The 18,929-nt window shown below is 39.8% G+C and overlaps 1 protein-coding gene across 1 annotated transcript in view; it reads right to left on the reverse strand.

The window, feature by feature from the left end:
• MYO1E (myosin IE) overlaps nt 1–18,929 on the reverse strand; it is a 57,653-nt gene that overhangs the window by 4,590 nt on the left and 34,134 nt on the right. Inside the window, exons 18-25 of the mRNA XM_026856186.1 lie at nt 17,463–17,607; nt 13,379–13,493; nt 12,561–12,730; nt 11,925–12,070; nt 6,759–6,905; nt 5,247–5,404; nt 4,366–4,458; nt 1,514–1,718 (exon numbers count right to left, since the gene is read on the reverse strand). Of these exons, the coding sequence (XP_026711987.1) occupies nt 1,514–1,718; nt 4,366–4,458; nt 5,247–5,404; nt 6,759–6,905; nt 11,925–12,070; nt 12,561–12,730; nt 13,379–13,493; nt 17,463–17,607 (1,179 nt within the window). The remainder of the gene's footprint in view (nt 1–1,513; nt 1,719–4,365; nt 4,459–5,246; nt 5,405–6,758; nt 6,906–11,924; nt 12,071–12,560; nt 12,731–13,378; nt 13,494–17,462; nt 17,608–18,929) is intronic.

An 18,929-nucleotide genomic window follows, 5' to 3' on the forward strand; every position in this document is an offset into this window, starting at 1 on the left:
CGGCGGCGCTGTCTCACTGCAGGGGGATAACGATCTAGAGGGAAAGGGAGAGGGCGTTCGGAGGAAGAGAGGCTGAGGAGGACACTGAACTGTAAGTCAGTAAGAACCTGCTAATACAGTTCTCAGCAGGAAAAGCCAGAACAACTTCTTGTTTCTCCTCTCAGTATTAGCTGGACAATGATGTATGTGGCTTATTCAACATAACACAGGGCTTTGCTACTTAAGGAGGAGGTATTTATCACGTGTGTTTACTTGAAGCGCTGTTGACTATAGAATTGTGTCTGCACTAACATTACTAGGCAAAGTCACGGCACATTACCACAGCGGGGTTTTATGCTTCTGCTCACATAACCTTAACAAGGTTTTTAACAAGGTTTTATCCTTCTGCTCACAACCGTAACAAGGGTTGGTTTAATATGCTCTGGGACAACCAGCTGTTACTAACATCAATTTCTCTGAGACTTGGTTACATCAGAAATCAATCACACAAACAGGAAGTCATCAGCAATAAGAAACACAAACTGCTTATTCAAAAGCAGATGATTTCTTTTTTGTTGCTATAATTGCTGAATAGGCAGCAGTCTTTAACAATTAAGTGGCACCAATCTCTCAATATAGTAAAGCTCCACTAATGTTCTACAAGAGAGTAGAATATAGGGTTTGAGTTAAAATAGAAACTGTTCAGCCACTGAAAAACTTAAATTTTCATAAATCCTTTAACATTCTGGAGGACTAAGGTCCCATAAATATTTGACAGAAGACTTCTGTCTTCATGTCCACAAATCAAGAGGTTTTGCCTGCTTCTGGATTTTCAGTCAAGATCTGGAGCATCTGGTTTCAGAGATGAGAACAACTTGTTCTGCCTCCCTCTACTAAGCCCTTATCTCTTGGTTCCATCTTTCTGCTACTTCTGATGATTGTTTTGACACTTTTGACTCTTGCCTATTGGGAAATACCTAGTTACAACATTAAGACATGTCCACCCCCAAATCTTGTAGGATTGTCACAGTAACATTCTGGAAGGCTGCAGCTTGGAAGTCCAAATGATGCTGAAATAATCTTGAAAGTCACGCTGCCAAGCTTTCCTCCTAAAAGAAGTACAAGTCTGGTATATGAGTCAGGAATCAGAGCTGAAACAAAAGGACTATTAGCCAGCATTTCTGGGCATGACAGTTGCCATAAAATATCACATCTACTGTCTATGATCTGTAAACCAGAAGGAAAAGAAGGTCTAGTTAAACTCTACCAAGTGTCTTAATATCTTTAAGTAGGAGGTACCATGCAAATTTAAGATATTAAACTAGAACTGGTTCCCTTTCATCCCTTAAGGCCTATGGTGGAATATGTGTTTTGAAATCCTAAGGAAAATGATGACACCTTTTGAGTACAGCTCAGTAGCACAATCTGGTCATCTATGTGCAAAACAGAAGCTTATCAGTCATAAACAGTTTGAGTGTGTAAGGTGTTTACAAAATCAACACTTTTTTTCTCAGATTTAATGTAAAAATCTTACCCAGCTGCTCCTTGGTCAGGTACTTTCAGGAAATCTAAACTTTCTGGTTGCTGTGAAATCTTGCCTGATCCTCCTGACAGCTGCCGTGGTAAGGTTGGTCGTGTCATATTTGTATACAGGTTTTTCTGATTGGCCCGTTGATTTCCTGGGGCATGGGCAAGTGGTACAAACTGTGGGGGATTTATTACTCCATTTTGCTGCTGACCTAGAAGTAAATAAAGTGTGAACAACACATCCAGTCCAAACTACAGCTCAATAAAAGGAACCTTTTCCTTGTGTTGATGGCTCAGCTGTGAGCAAGACTCAGCTATCAAGAAACTTGAAAACAAAATAATGTTGAAATCTTCAAAATTTGATTTATACACAGTTTCAGGTCTGCTGGCAAATCTATTTTGGGTTCATGTCTTCATAGACTTGTGCTCGAGTATAAGCCATGTGCCTTCAGTGTTACAAGCAAGCAAGAGGATTAGCTCTCAGCTGAATTCAACCTTACTAGTGTTAGCTAGAATGTAACCACCACACCTCTACTTCAGACACTGCATAAAATTTTATCCTGATGAGGGTTGATCTAAAGCTAGCTAGAATTGCTGGGGGGGTCTCTTTTTCTTCTAAAGTTCAAACTCTGTTCAGCTCCCTGAATATTGGGTAGACTGGTTTTAAGTTGCTATAAATTTATATTTTAACAAGCAAGGGGTTTTTCTTGTGGGTTTTTTTGTTTGTTTCAGTGTGGTTTTGTTTAAAAAAAAAAAAAAAAACAACTGGCTGCTACTTCGATAGCTCAAAAGAAGTTTGAATTTTCTAGGTGATGACAAGAGTAAATGGCTTTAAATAATTACACCTCTAACCTGAATATAAAACAAACCCACCTATATCTGAGCTACCTGCACAATCAGGGCTTAAGGAGGTCAGTTCTGCACACTTTACATTCCTGAAACTGCCCCTGATTCAAATGGGAGCTGTGCTTATATTAAAAATCAGCTTGCTTAATGTTCTCCTTTTTCCATTGTGATTATGCCTGTTGAAAATTAGCAGAATGAATAGCTGTGCAGAGAGGAAAGAATCCATAATCATGACACTGGGAAAAACCTTACTGTATTCTTTGCTTCTGATATTCCTTGATACTGTGGCAGAGCTTAAGTAGTCACAAACTCATACATAAAACTCACTTGCAGACCCAAGCTAATATGGCACATGCATTATGGTTATATAAATAAAGGTTCATTTTGTTCTGAACATTTATATAACAGTCTGTTCAGCAACAGGACCATTAATTTCAAAACAGATATGAAAACAGCAGAATACATTTCAAATGATCAAAGATGACAGCCCACAGTGTTACTTCCCCATATTGTGAGGGCAGGATGGAGAATTGTTTGTGACTTCCAAGGAGGAATATGCCCAAATCATGCAATTGCCTCAGACTCCTTGAAATTCTGGACAATATAATTGGAACTCTTTTTTAATACCTGTCTCCATTCTTATTTTTCCAGCTATAATTGGCTACTTTACAAAAGAGTTTGAATTAAATAAAAAAGATCCAAACAAAAAAAAACCCCCATGTTATGGTAATTGATTTGAGGTTGGTATGAAGAGACTTCTACTCACCTTTTAAACATGACTCTAATACAAAAGGGTCAACACAGCATTTAGCTTCAGCAGTTACTGGACACTGGAGTGTGGTTTCACGGGTCCATGAACACTCAGTTCAACTCTACAGCTGAACCCTTGAGACATGCTGGGTCAATAGAATATTGTTCCCTCCTCCAAGTTCATAGGCTAAAATGATTTTTTTCTCTCTAGGGCAGAGGTGAAACACCCTAATGACATCAAGCCCATGCAGAAAGTTAGCCCAGTGTCTTGACACACACATAGTCAGGCTGTTCTAACGAGGCCTTTCTGATGACCTGTCTGTCCAGGAGCTTCATGAGCACTGGGCGACAGACCACTGTGCTGCAGGCATGGGCACCCTCGGGTGCCTGGGACATGCCTGCAAATCTACATCCAAAGGCCTTACCTACATGAGGCAAGTTTGGGCTTGGGCTGCAGGCACAAGGCTTCTTCAACCGATTTTTTGGTCTTTTTTATGTAGCTATAAAACTGCCAAAAGAATTTTTGAAAATATTAAAACCCACTTTCCTGATCAAGACTGGTTGCACACCCAACTTAGGCCATTAGCACTGTGCTTCTCAATAAACAGCAGCTGACTGAAAGAGAACCCTTTGTTAAAAATAAGTACTCTAGGAGCGCGAGTGAAAGAATAACTTGGGAAATGTTGAGTCAATGGAGTATTGTTCTCCCTTCTGAGTTCACAGGCTAAATTAATTGTATCTCTCAAGGGCAGAAGTGAAACACCCTAATGACATCAATCCCATGCAGAAAAAGCCATGCTGCTTACTGGCACAGCTGATAGGCCACAGCACCCAGCATACACAGAAGCTGTTACAGTGAGACATAAATTGCATTCTACTGTCTACTGGTACCAAAAGCAGTTTCACTGCAAAGCATTTTCTATGGCTTGGTAAGTGTGGAGCTTTTATCCTTGAAAGGAAAGTGGAGAAGGGTATGGGGTTAGTTTTAGATTCAGTGTCTGTCTTACACCGAGTGGCTGAACATGCCAGTGTCCATGACAACCAGGACACCTCTGGTGGAATAATAGTTTGACTGTCTGCAGACTCCCAACAATACACTTCATAAAATACTTACAATGTGTGTTTTCTAGATGGAATCTTTTAAAGAGGATCTTAAACCTTTTCTATGATTTTTTTTAATTGGGTGAAAATTACTAGATGACAAGAGTAAAGTGAAAGCCTGAATTTGGAGTTTTGTTTTTGCCTAAGGCTAAGAGGACTTACCAGGAGGTGGTGGTGCAGCTCTCATAGGATAAGTCTGACTTTGAGACCTGTTGGAATACCCTCTACTTTGGGTAAGGTTCTGTCTGGTAGGACCTAAAAAAAACCAGCAGCATTCTGTTACCCTTTCACAATTACATCAGTTAGCAAAGTCCTTCTGGCTGCCAGAGCCCTACTCTGTGATCAGAAAGAGCTCATCTTCAGGAACTGGACTCCTACAGTGGTGGCCAGGTTGATCTAAAACTTCAGGTGCAACAAGGATGCCTAAGGTACATTCTCTCTTTTGTGGCCCAGTTCAGCCATGGGATATAAAGGAAAACTGTCTCAAAACCTACAGTAAATGAGGCCCAAAGGACCATTAGCTTTATGAACTTTTTTCTAACCCACAGAGAGCTGGCACAGCCCTGCTTTTGACTCAGCACTTAGTATGATCTGAAGGTAGAAAACAAAACCTGAGAGGTTGGTGTACTTCCAGCTCAATCTCTGGTGATATGCAGAGGTTACCTCTCCTCCTATCACAGCCTGTCCTGTGTTGACGAGACCTTTCTTCGTCAGCCAGGCTGCAGGAACTGCAGGAGCTCAGAGCAGAAAGACACTTCCCCAGAACACTTGGCTAACTGTGCCCTTTGTCACATGATCACATGTCCTCATTTCTTCTGATGCAGGGCAAAGAATTTCAGACACTTCAGAAACAGCTGGTAGATAGTAACAAAATTCCAGCATGACTGTAAAGCAGTGAGGAATTCTGTATCATCAGGATCCATAGCTTGGATCTTTTTTAAGTTTTACAGACTATGCTGTGTCTACAGGCAAGTAAGGACAGAGTCAACTATTCTCTAAATTTCTAAACCATTCACTAATTTCTAAAGGAAATTCATACTTACGTGAATTCTTTGGTAGCCCTGGTCCAATGCTGATCTGCAGCACTTTATTACTTGGCTTGAGAATGGCTATATCTCCTTGACCTTGCACAAAATGCACTTGTCGAGAACCACTGCTGCTCCAGGGCCCCCAACTCTCCTTTTTCAGCTTCACCTCAAGTCTAAAATAAGCACATGAACACATGAATAAAAAATCTGAAAGCACTTCTATGTCAAATTAGGACACTATCACTTGGCAGCAGATAACTTAGAATATAAAAATATTATATTTTAGACTGAGAATCTGTATTCCCTGAGTGACTTAGCTGACATAAACCACCTAATTAAATCTCTTTTTCATGCTTCTTAAAATGTTCTTAATTCATGTTTTAACCTCCCTGGTAGAGCTACTCAAAGGAAGTTTTAAGATGCCCAGGAGAGGATGGAGATTGGAGTGAGCTTTGAAGAAGAGCAGAGATCTAAGAGATGTGTCTGTCAACAAACTCCACTGCCTCTGCAGCAGACTCTACTGGAGCAAGCTGCAGTGCTCCCTTCCTTCTTCTGTATATCCCGTTAGATGTATCTACATTAGATGTGCACATACACATATACACATTGGCGTGGATATGCCAATATGGGCTTTAGGAGTGGGTCTTGTGCATGTCTGGGAGTCAGTATTTTTGCATACATATCCTTCAATCTTTCCAATTTTAATTTTTTTCCACACACATCTTTATTCTTCCCCAGCATTTTCACACTATCCATCTGCTCTGAACTGTACACATATATGAGCTAAGGAAATGATGGTTTGATTCTGGGCAAGACCCCAGAAGTATAATACATTATATCTTGCACGAACAAGATTTACTCCTGGTACTGGCTTTGGATTCCCAGGGTACAGGAGCACACACTACAGGAATATTCCATGCTTCAGCTATTCTCCTACACCCTTTCCAAACCAAACTAATAATCTCTTGCTACCTTTCAGAATTCTTCCACTGTTTTGAAGGAAATAAAATAAACATACAAATCTAAGGCCTACTGTTGCTAATCTGCTTAATGGGTAGGAGTGTTAAAAAAGCACATGTTTAGTGGGGTAGTTTCCAGCACATCCAATAACTAAAATGCACATCACTCTGTAGCTCTTTGGGCTTGTTTCTAATGAATGTTTCCAATTTAATTTACTTGATGAAGTATATAATTTAGAGTTATGCTTTCACCCTGCAGTCCTCTGTCCCCACAACAAACTCCAGAATGTCAGATTGTTACATGTGTCTCCAGAATTGTCTTACAAGCTCTTCATCGTGATGTTTTAACTCGTAGATCAAGGTCAAGGAGTTGGAAGAGGATGCCCCTGCCCAGGACAGCCAGCGCAGAGGGAGAACCTGGGCTCTGGTTGCACGTGGGCTGTGCAGAGCCTGGCCTGACCCTGCTGGGGGCACTGGGCTGCTATTTTAAAGCACTCACTCATTTGCCTTGGCAGCAAGAACAAGGATTATTTAGTCTTAAAAGCCCATTGAAAAAAACATAACTCACGTATTGCTAAATTTCAGAGGTAGTTTTCTTTGTGTTTTCTCTTCGTATCGCTTTGATAAGAGGCTTAAAAACTCAGTTTTGAAGACCGATTCAAGCAAACTATCATACTCCTGTTCATGTAGAATGAAAATGTCATCCTGCATGGGGCTGAAAAGAAATCAGAGCATATACCCTTCAGATTAAAATTTCATCAGCAAATACAGCCAGCATTATAATGACGTATGCAGAGTACCCATGGTTAATTTTTAAAAACATAAGAAAGTCCAAGCAGCACTAATTTTAGAGTCTTGCTTTTTGAGAACAAGTTTGGGTTTTTTTCAGTTGTTGATAATGGAATATCTGAAACAATCCTTTTTGAGAGACAGGAACACTACTTAGTCATTTTACAGTAATTACAGTTAGCAATAGAATATGTGCTATTAAGGTTACAATTGCAGTCCATCTCTTCAGTAATGGCAAAACTTGTGATTAGAGGTGAATTGGAAACTTGAAGGGTATTAAATTAAGACTGAAAACCAAAGCATGCAAATTCAGAATGAAAGCTTTGAATTTTCCACTGGCTTTATCTTGGACTGGTTTAACACAGTATCAAACTCACACATGTTGGGTTCCATTGCCACCTTTGGATTAACTCCTGTTTACACCTGAAGAAGCTGCAAACCACTTCACAGAAGATGACCCACATCAGCCATTTGCAAGGCTGATTCCTGCCCTTCCAGAATCCCCAGAGTAAGAACAGTTCTGTCACATCCTAGCCAGGATTACTTTGTTCCAACATGCCTGTAATTTGTTTATATGTGTATCGTTCTTCCTTTTAACAGCATGTTGGTGTACCTCCTAGCTAGAACTACATTGGTGCCTGTCTGCTGCTGCACCCTCTCGACAAAGGACGAAGTTTTCCAAATAAAACCTAAGACCTGAAAATGGTGGCCACGGGTCCCTCCCTTACTTCCTAACCCGAATAGCACACAAGCAACCACAGGATGTTCTCCTTCAATTTGCTGATCCCACAGTAAACTAATTGTATTTTGAAGCTGGTGAGCATCCTACTGGATGATTTTACAGAACCAGGTCACTGCATGGGAGCACAACACAAGATCAGACACAAGAAAATGGCAGGAGCATAGCAACCAAGGGTGGGGACAGCCCGTGGGCAGCCACCCACATCTGCATTGATTAGAAGTGACAAGAAACCTCTAACTTCATGTGTGATTTCCTAACCAGTTTAAATCAAGTCAACATTGTTGTGCTGTCAGCAGGGGCAGCCTTTCCTCTGCCTCTCACCCTTTTAAATTTATGCGCATTTCTGTTCCTTCCCTTCTGTTAGAATCCATCCCTGGCCCTTTCCTGGTAGATTAATTTTCTACTTCCCTTACTTTTCAATGTCTCATCCATACCCCCCAGGCAGCCACCCAAGTGCTAGTTAGTGTAGGAAAATGTGTGGCTGGGAGAAGAGATAGCACAGGACTTCTCACAACTGTGCAGAGCTGAGAATGGCTTAATCTTATCCCAAAGCAATTATCCCATCACCGGTGTGAGACTCCACAGAATGGAGTGCAACCACTGAAGAAAGGAGCATTAGTTAAATATTGTTAAGTATTCCTGACAGAAAATGGGTGGCTCCTTCTCAGGGTTGTTTAGTCCTCCACAGGGAATCTGAAACCAAAGCCTCTCTGCTCTTTTGTCAATCCCCTCCATCAATCTGACGCTATTAGTATCAGAAAATACTATTTTATAATAGCAATTTATTTCAATACATCAGATATCACTCACAAAGTAAAAAAGGCACCCTCAGTTTGAATTTCTCTCTGAAGAAACGGACCTTTCAAATCCTGCTGGATTTAGAATTAACATTCATTACAAGTTTTCACTGTTTTTTCTGAGAAACAGCACAGTAACTCAGAAGTGTGAAGGTCTGCAGTGTAGTGATTAAGGCTGTGGAAAACCAGGCAGGTGGCTTTGGCAGCCAGGTTGAAGAGCAAGCAAGTTACACACCTGTCACTAAGAAACAACTTCTTCCAATAGTTTGCATAGCAATACATCACACAAAGAGGGTGCTGGTATCACCGAAATCTATATAAGTATTGCTTCAACATTTCAGAGTAACTCCACAAGTAAATTAATTATAGCATATAAGGAATTCAAAGAACATTCAGCTCAGGGGGGAAAAAAAAAAAGCCTCCTCCTTCTGTCAGAGAAAATTAGGCCTATTTGCCTTCATCAGTATTTTCTGATCCTAATTACCTAGCAATCAACTAGCTTTCCACTTTCACATGCTCCTCCCTTTTCCTCTCCCAGCTGGCCTGCCTGATAGCTGACTTTATAAACCTGAAAGCAGGGAGCAGACCTACCTTTCTGACCCTCACTTTTCATCTTGTTACTGAAGACTGTGGCTCCCTCTACAGACTGTGAGTAACTTTTTATACAGAAAACAAATAGCTTAGCTGTTCTGCTAGAGGTGTTCTTGACTGTTAGGTATGAAATTATGATGCTAACCTGCTTGAGGCAGGTGCTAAAAGATGAGCTGTATCACTACCTGTTTTTCTAAAAATCTGTCTACAACCTGTGCACTCCATAATCTCCTTTCAAATTCTGAAATCTTTCCCTTAGCTTGGAAAAGGGTGTATGAAACTACAAACTTACCTAACTAGTATTCAAAAAAGCACTAATAAATCCATAAAACCAGAGTAAGAGCATATCCTCCTTCCCTACCATCAGGCAAATCTAGAGCCTCAGCAAGGTTCTGAATGAGATGTCCAAGAAAAGCCCAAGACGTACAGTAATTATTATTCAGTCAGTAGTCCCATTTTTGCTGATTTGGCAATGAGTCTGACTTCACAATGGTGTTAGGATGTCCTGTGTCACTCCTTACCAGATGAATTATAAAGCTAAGTTATTTATTGTTACTAAACAAACAAGAACATTTCAGTTCTCATTTGGTGTCATTCTCAGTACTCTGAACAAATTTCAAGTTGGGCATTTGCACTTTAAATTGCAACTCCTTTAGTAATTTAATTTGTTATATAGTATTAATTGCTATTAATACATGTCAGCGATGCTAATTATTGTGTCTTTACTGTGTACAAGTGTAGGGATACAAGCTTACCTCAAGATATACTGTGCATTAGTTTCTTAAAGATACCATTTAGATAGCAATGCAAGAATCCAGTTATCCTGTCTCTGCTTACGTTTAAAATGTATTTCATTTTTTACCTATGTAGTTAAAATCTAATATTGCATGAAAAATAGTACAAATAAGAATTTAAACTTATAAAACTTCGAGGCTGCAATACAGAGTAAAGTGGTTTGAGAGACACTTCAGAATCAGCCAGAAACGAATTCTCTTAGAGGTGTGGGAAAAAATATAGGGACAATAAACAGGAGTTTTGAAAACACACGAGAGAAAGCACGTTGGAGCTAATACAGTTTTTGCTTTGAGCCTGATGTCTGAAAACTGCTTGGGGTCGTTTTTGGTGGGTTTCTGTGGGTTTTTTTTGGGGGGGTGGTGTTCCCCAAAAATACATAGTAATACATGTACTAAATCAAGATTTCAGTCTAGTTTTACTACTTGAAGACTGTTATAGTTTTACAAGTGCTGACTCTTGTCACTGAGACAAGATTATCTCAGATTTGAGAGAAGCAGTAACTGTTAACAGCCTCTGCAGCCAGAGCATTGTATTACTACTAAGTCACTTCAGTACAGAGTTAAGGGATCCCTTGACTAAGGCCCATACTCACATGGTAACAGGGAGGAGTCCTCTTGCCCCCACAGGGTTTTTTAAGGTTTGGTTTTGGAGGAATACTGGGACAGTTTGATAGCTTGCAATTCTGAACCTACTTTTAGCATATACAAAACCTAATGTTTTTCACAACAAAATAAAATCAGTAAGCTAAGTTACTAGACATAAGATAACATACATATTTGCCCCGAACAAAGCACATTTTGTGTCGCTTCAGTAGGTTCTTTGGCTCTCTTATTTACATGCGAGAGGATCGTAACAGCTTTCCCTGACTTGGCAGGCAGCTCTCCCTTAGCTGACACAATGAGACTGTGCCTTCGGAAGGCTACAGGCCCAGTTCAAGTGCCTGGCTGCAAGCTGTTTGAGGTTTGCACAGCACACAGTCCAAACTTGGAGCACTAAAGAGACAGGTTCCACTCTCATCTTTAACCTAGATCTACTGCAACCTTCATTACAAAGATGTATGAGAAATAAAGTACATATTTTGAAAATGCTACTGTGAGCAGACACACCTTGCAGACCTTTCCCTAATCTTGAAATGGTTGTGAAGAATTCTGCAGAAATGTGAAATCTGCTGTTTTTAAGTACTGGATAACGTCTGTGAGAAGATTTCTGGCTATGATAATGGGAATGTTTTATAAGCATATACTAAAAACCCCTTGCAGTAGCTATCAGTACACAGCACTGAAGTGTAGACTTGTTAAAATAGTAATTTATTTCAATACTTAAAGTACACTTGTTGCCCTGGATTGGTATTTTTTGGTACTAAATTACTCAGCTACCAGCTCTGATGAACTGCAATAAGAAATGCAGAGGTATCCAGACTTTGTTCACCGATCTTCAAAGGAGTAAAATGACATAGGCAAGATCCACTGGTCTCATTCTTCCTGGTTTTGCTCACCTAATTGGGTTTTCTCAGCATTGTGTGGACACCTCGAATATTTCCTGCCACCTGGGATTGGCCTGACAGTCAGCAGAAATGATGCAAAATCCAACTAGAAATAAAGGTTTTAGTAGCTCACCAAAGAGAGAACACCCTTTTAGGAAGCAGTGGACATGTATGAGGTGTACTTCTGTAAGACAGAATTATTTCTGGGATACAAGCTTGAGCCAAAACTTACTAAAACCTACTTGGGCATGGTGAATATATACTTCACAGAATACATACGAGCTAAGTGGGACCCAGTGTAAGTGAAACACTTTAACAACTAGTCAGAAGACTTTTGTGTGCTGGCTGTAAACATAAACATCTATTGCTATAACATGCTTACTAGGGCTGGGAGTGAAGATAAGGTTTCAGCTTTCTTTGTTGACAAGATTCAATTCATACAGATTAAGAAATTCACCCTTCATCAATCAACTTATTTTCCCCCACCATCCTACACAAATTTCTCTGTCAATAGAAAGATATTTTCAAGGTACTGACCTCAGAGAAACAGAAAGAATTCTTTCCACTTCCATCCTTCGCTTTAAGACTTCCTTCACTTGGCCTTTCTCTGGACCCTGCTTTATCTTTTCACGCCCAATCAAGTATATGCACTTTGGAGTGAGGACAAGATCTCGCTTCACGCTCTGCAACACAAAATTGTTTGAAAATACACAGCTCTGCAGAGATCAATGCACTAATGTTGTGATGCTGTTCCAAAGAGACAGAATGTACTATGATTTGGTGCAATGCTGTTAGTCTTTGGTTCAAGTGAAAAAATACTAATGTGATTAATAACATGAGCTCAGTCAGAGTCCTGCACAGGACAGGAATGCAGCTTTGTTCCCCGTTTCCTAACCAATGTAGCTTTCTGCCCATTTCCTAACCATTGTAGCTTTCTGCCCAGCAAGTCCCATACAGCCTTCATCCTGGAACAATAGGTTTGACAGGGGCAAAGGTCTGATCACAAGGGTCTAACTGCTTCCCTATGTGTCCTTTAAGTCAAAGACACTTTTTTCAAGCTGGTATCCTAGATGGTATGACATTAACATGGGGGAGTTTCTGTTAAAGGATGGTAAAGACATCTGTAACTGCCTAGCAGAACTAATCATTAGTGGACATTGCTCTTAAACCTACCTTAAACCGTCTATCATATTTAGTTACGGTGTCTGCAAAATCAATCTTCTCCCGTTTGCCCACAAACTGGCGTAGCTCTGGATGGTCCTCCATGCCTATATAATCTCCCACAAAATTCCTGTTAATGCTGTTCCGTCTTCTCTCTTTCTTATTCAGCAGTAGATCTGATGCTTAAAAAATAAACATGGATTAACAGTATTTACTAACTTTTCTACACTCACAATCTGAAAGCACTCTGTTTTAGGCAGAACTTTTTGGGAAGAAGGGGTAATCAAATTGTTTATAATATGGAAAAACAGTGAAGCACTCCTGCTATATAGAAGGATCCATGTGATCATTAAATCCATTCCTAATGAAATACACTGATGGGGAGCTCAGCAGTTCTGATGGAATCAGGAGCACCTCTGGAACTAAGGGATTTCTCACTCACTGCTGGAGATGAAAGATTAACTCTTCCAAATCCAGAACATTGTTTATTCACATAACCCAGGTCACACATGCAATTAAGCATTACAGTCCTTTGATCTGTAGCCTCTAGAGACCATCCAGGTCTCGTACAGCTGTGGGAAGTTTTTCCTTTTTCACTTTCCCTGAAACATCTCTGATCTGTCCTACTCAGTCTGGCTTTTTGCGAGCAAATCACTGGGCAGAGCAGCCAACCCCCCCATCAGGGGTCCAACAATTTGCAGTCATTCCTTGACAGTCATCTGCAATGCAATGGTTTGCTCTATAGAGAGGGCGATTCTCCCTCATCTCTTCTGGCACGCCTGTTCCTGGAACCATGTGTGACGCATCTGTCTACAGAAGTTATGACCTACCTTCTTCTCTCATCTGTACATATTTCTTCCTGGCCACGTACTTCCTCCATGCCTTCTGGATGGCCCTGGCATACCCATCATACTTCCTCTCTCTCATCTCTTCTAACAAAAATAGCTGTACAAAGAGACAGTAGGGTGGGTCAGGCATTTGATGTCAATAGCTCAAGAAAAGGTCTGTTCTACTTTCAATGGCCTTCCAGTGCATTTGACTCTAGATCCAAGCTGGTGCCTCCACCACAACTATGGGATCTGAGATCACAATGTCAAGGTAACCACTTCTGGAAGAAATCTCTGATGCTTGAGTGGTTCTGGCTCATACCAGTCTCCCCATTAATACTGATACCCAACGATGAAGGAAGAGGAGTATGGATTCTCCCTGAAATATGCTACTGGTGCAACTCAAAGCCACGGGGCATCCATCCAACCTCCATCTCCATGTTCTCCAAAATTCGTATTTCTCTTGTCAGAATGTTACCATGTCGATGGGAACCTGTGCTCTGTGTAACATAATGCACTGTCGTCACGTATAACTCTATTTTCTGTCTGAATTTCACGCACTCGTGTCCACTGGCTTCTATTCTTTCCCCACAGGGAAGTTTGTTGGCCAGCTGCAGGATTTACAACTCTGATCTTGTACTTTAGTATGATGTAGTAAGATTTTTAAGTCTAAAATGTTGTTGGAATTCAAGAGGAAATGCTGATTTATCAAAACAGAAATGGAAGGTGAATCCCTTTTTTTGATAATTTCCCAGGTCTCACTAAAATACAGGCAAATTTAATACATTAGAACTTCATAATTATTGTAGGATACAGCACATTTTACTATATAGCCTTTCATATACTTTAAGTTTAGTTACAAGTTTTCTTGCCTTATCAGAAGCACAAGCATTTGGCTAACAATTACAGTACTAAATCACTCCACTGACATGACTGTTGCTTACTATTTCCCTCCCCTGTGTTACATATTCATAAGGACTCTTCTAGCTTTCAAAAGATATAAAATTAGTAAAAACAGGTATATCAAGAAGCAAACCTGGACTTTAGGATCCTTTTTTAAATTTGCTGCCCTAAACCAGGCAAATCTAGGAAAATACTGTTGTTCATATTGATCTTAAAAAGGAAACTCAATCTAATGCAAACCATTTCCACAGAACCTCACTTGCTCTTGCACAGAGGTATTTATTTGGGTGTTTGATGGAAATGTAAATAATGAAGCCTCCTTTCTGCCACCCGTAAAACCTTATTTCAGTTGGCAACTCTCCCTCTACAACAAACTTAGTTTTAAATAAAATCTCTTCACAAAAACACACAAGCACTAGATAGGCTTTCAGCACACAGGTACAAATACTCCCGATGCAAAAACTTCCTCAGCTTCAGCAGGGGCATGACCAAGCCCTTGTGCAATCCAGGTTACAGTAACAATGCTGATGTCCTGTCTCATGAATGCTCACCATTTATTTCTCTAACAATAATGCTAACTGCAAAATCTCATTGTAAAATAGTCTGTCACCTGCAATTGAAGGTCACAATTAAGGAAGTTTGAAAACTGAGTTAAAATATGGTTTGTAAATTAAAAACACTGCATAAATTCTGTCCTAAAATATGTATTACAAAGCCTCACCTCAAACTCCCAAGCAAATCAAGTCTCCTTCATCTGATTAACCACAACAGGTTTCTTTGGTCTTTCTTTGGTGGTAGAAAGAAAAGTTGTCATATACCATCTAAAATATTTTTCTCAAAAGTAATATAACCCTAGCCAATACTTTAGTAATGTCTTTGATACTAAGAGATATAAATCATGCTTTAGAATATTCAGCTCACAGAAAATTTTTTTACTTAAATGAAAAAGGCCCAGACTATTTTTAGTTCTTATTTAAAATTCGGTTTTGTGGCTTTAAAAAAAATATATACATGCAGTAATTGAAAGCATGAATTTAAAATAAAATCAAAATGCAACCCAAAAAAGTTTTACTATTTCCAGTCAACCTCATGTTGTCTTAACCTGCAGAACTGCCCTTCAGTAGAATTCACAGATATGCCATTAAATAGCATATACATTACCAAATGCATTACAAAAATGCATTAGAATGGGAAGATGCATCCACTGGAAAACAATTTCTTCCTCTGGGAAACAACCTAGTACCTATATTGGGGTACAGAAGATTAACGTTTTGGCTGCTTCAGAGTGAAGGAGAACTAGATCCATTGATCCTATGTGAGCACTTGGCTATTGAACAGAAGACAGACACCAGCAAATCACTTACTACTTTGAAAAAAGCAGGAGTTAGAACCACCCCATCTGTGAAGGAAGAATGGCTGCTGAAAATCTGTGCTCTTATAAGAGGCAAACATACTAAGCTTAGGGTATTTCAGCAGCCAGGAAAGAAAAATAGTTCCTTATATGATTTATTTCATAAAATTGAAAAAAACCCTTTAAAATGTTTGATTGATTTATCCATAAGGTAGCATAACATCAAGAAAACAGCCATCATACAAAAACTATTTTGGTTTCTTCCCTTAATTGTTTCTCTCCCAAACTGAGGTCGTATTTGGCTTGCAGCTAACTGCAATGAATGGCATGCATGCAAAATAATTTCACAGCGAAAACAAGAAAATCAGGTTTGCTACAGTATAAGATAATGAATACAGGACTAGAAGATGTTGCTTAAATTACTAATCGTGGTTCCTTGTAATTACCAGCAACTAAGTTGTCTGTATTAATTCAAATAGACACTTGACCAGAATGTGCACTCACCACCACCCTATAATAAACTTGAGGTCATCAGTAAAGGACTAAAAGTCACAATTTGATATCTATTCTTGTGAAATCACAAGACATCCACTAATGTCCAAGGCTATCTCACAGACTTTGTAAGATAAAACTCTCCAATAATCTTAAGAAATAAATCATGGCCTGTGCTACAGAGGAAGGCAGATAAAGCCCACACTTCCCCATAATGGCCCAGCTAAGGCATTGCTTGCAATGACTAAGTAGGATTATTCCTAGACTCAAATTTCCTGCTCTGCCAACATGCCCCCCAAGTATTCTAACAACCTGCATCCTGAACACTATGCTTTAACATATAAACATGCCTCTCAGATGCCACAAATATAAAGTCCCATTGCTCCTTAACAGAGATGATGATATTTTACCCTATTTGTGATAGAAACAACATAATTTCAATTAGATTTAGAGAAGTATCATCTTTTTCCCTTTAACAGCTATCTTCCCATGTGATTAGGCACAAATCAGTGCACACAAATAGTTCAGTCTACTGTTGCTCTACAGTGCAAAAACTATGTTTCTGGAAAAGAAAATGATAGCAATAGAAGTGTTCTGTTTTTATTTTGATATGTAACTTCAGGTAAAGCACCAAGAAACTACCCTAATGCACAACTAGACAGTATGCTATACAGGCTAAGCCCAACAACTTCTGACAAATAAGGAATACCTGATGGTGAGTAGAGCAGAGTTTCTTCCTTGACAACCTTCCTGAATAGTGATGTAAGAAACTTTTTTCCATCAGATTTTGTGTAGTTTAGCAGCTACAGGATAAAAACAGCCTTAAGATGCCTCCTTAATGCTCTCTTTGAATGGGATTTCAAGCGGCAGTCATTCTGGAGCACTGATCTACTCAATGATACATAACATATCCTTACTGTAACTGGGGACTATTCTGTTTACATCGCTAGTTCTGGTAGTGAGAAGAGGACCTATTTTCTTGGGCTAATGGTCACAGATATACATTCATGCCATGATATTAGTTTCTTCATATGACATTCTCTTACAGAATGTTGACATGTGCAACCTGACACCAAAGCATCTTCATATCCCACCTCCTTTTCCTGATGCATTTAATGCTCCTTGTGTTAGCATCAAATCCATGCAGGGTCCTTGTGTACTGTTACCATTATAAACATGCCTAGTATTCCCGTACAGCCTTGAGGCACCTGCCCACCCTGAACTTATATTCTTATGCCTCTCCCACCTTAGCAGGTATCGTGCTCTACTTCTGAGTGGGCAGGCCTTCTACCTCAGCAAAACAGTTTTCATATTTAAAGACAAGTGTTCTGCCACACTTACAGACTCTGGAGCCTTGATGAAGACTTTGGATTTCCCAAGCTGGTATTGGTCAGGATCCATGTTGACTGACTGAAGCAGGTGGAGGACTCCTTGTTTCTCCTCTCCTTTCCAGGAAGGCCAGGTTGCTTTTGTCAGAATGGCATACCTTAACCACCAAGGAGAAGACATCAGCAGCAGAAAACCACTTGACTCTTAGTATTACTGTGGCAGGAGGGCTGACAGTTTTGGCAGGACTTACAGAAGCTTGGAGTGTGGAAAGATGCACAGTATTAAGATCTTACTTGTTTAGTAAGACCAAATAAGTGCCACAAGAGGGACAACAGTGCCCAGAAGTCTCCCATTTCCAGACACTAAGTTACTATTTGGTAACTATAATGGTTAATTATAGAAAGTTCTGCTATGATCTCCTTAAGCACAGGGAAAGGTTATTTACTAGTAATGACTTATGGTCCAGACTGAAGTACCTGCATACTTGGTATTCTAGATTCATTCCCAAGTCTGTGGCCAAATTCCCACTCAAGCCTTCTCTGAATGGCTTATTCTTACAAAGGCCTTTTCTGTTTCTAAGCAAGTGCCCAGCTGATGCTTCTAACCCACCTGTTCAGCAGTTGGTCTGCATTTAGCAGGGAGCCATTCTTGGCTTTATCCCAGAAAAGCCTTTGGCTTGGCCTCTGGTAGAAGAGGGAAGATGTAGTGATGTTAGTGCTACCTAGAGGGAACACTGGGAACTGACCACACGAAGGGTGAGGGAGGGAGCAGGGAAGTGCTATAATAATGTGCCTTTGGTAGGAAGAGCCGAGTAGTGTTCTGACTCATGGTATACTCTTTAAGCCTTGAAAATGTGGTGGATGCCAAGCTTCAGCCCCTTTTAAATTGTCCACTTTTTCAGGCTTAACTTGGGCTTTTGGAACTGCCAGGCTGGAGTTACAAAGCTGCCTTGTTCCACTGCCCATCAGGGAGCACTGATGGGCTTTAGCTGCCTTGGCATGTCTGTGGTAACTTCGCTAGCAGCAGTTATTTGGACTCCTTTGACAATGAGACTGGAGAACAGCTAAATATGTTGTGACAAATCTCTTCCTCAAATCTTTCTTTTATGTTCTTTACTCTTGACAAATTTTTTAATGCCTTAAGCATACTTGTTATATAAACTAAATCATGCTTATTAGTAAAACTATTCAACTAATGAAAAAAGTGATGAAGCGTGGATTTCAGTTTGTAATTCCCAAGTTCTTATTTGTTAAGACGACTTAGGTAGCTCTGAAGAAAATGTTTTCAAAAATCACACAAGGAATTGTTAGAAAATTCATTAAGCAAATGTTCATTACTCATTCTTGTATCTAAGTTGTATCTAGCCAGGAAGCAGAAACAGTGTCATGCAACTTAAATAACAATACCACACGAAGAAAAACAGCAAACAATTAAAAAGGAATGTAACACAAAAAACAAACGCCTCTGAATAGCAACTGT

This window comes from Athene cunicularia, assembly GCF_003259725.1.
Source record: "Athene cunicularia isolate RWA chromosome 10 unlocalized genomic scaffold, athCun1 chr10_part1, whole genome shotgun sequence".
Taxonomy (NCBI): Eukaryota; Metazoa; Chordata; class Aves; order Strigiformes; family Strigidae; genus Athene; species Athene cunicularia.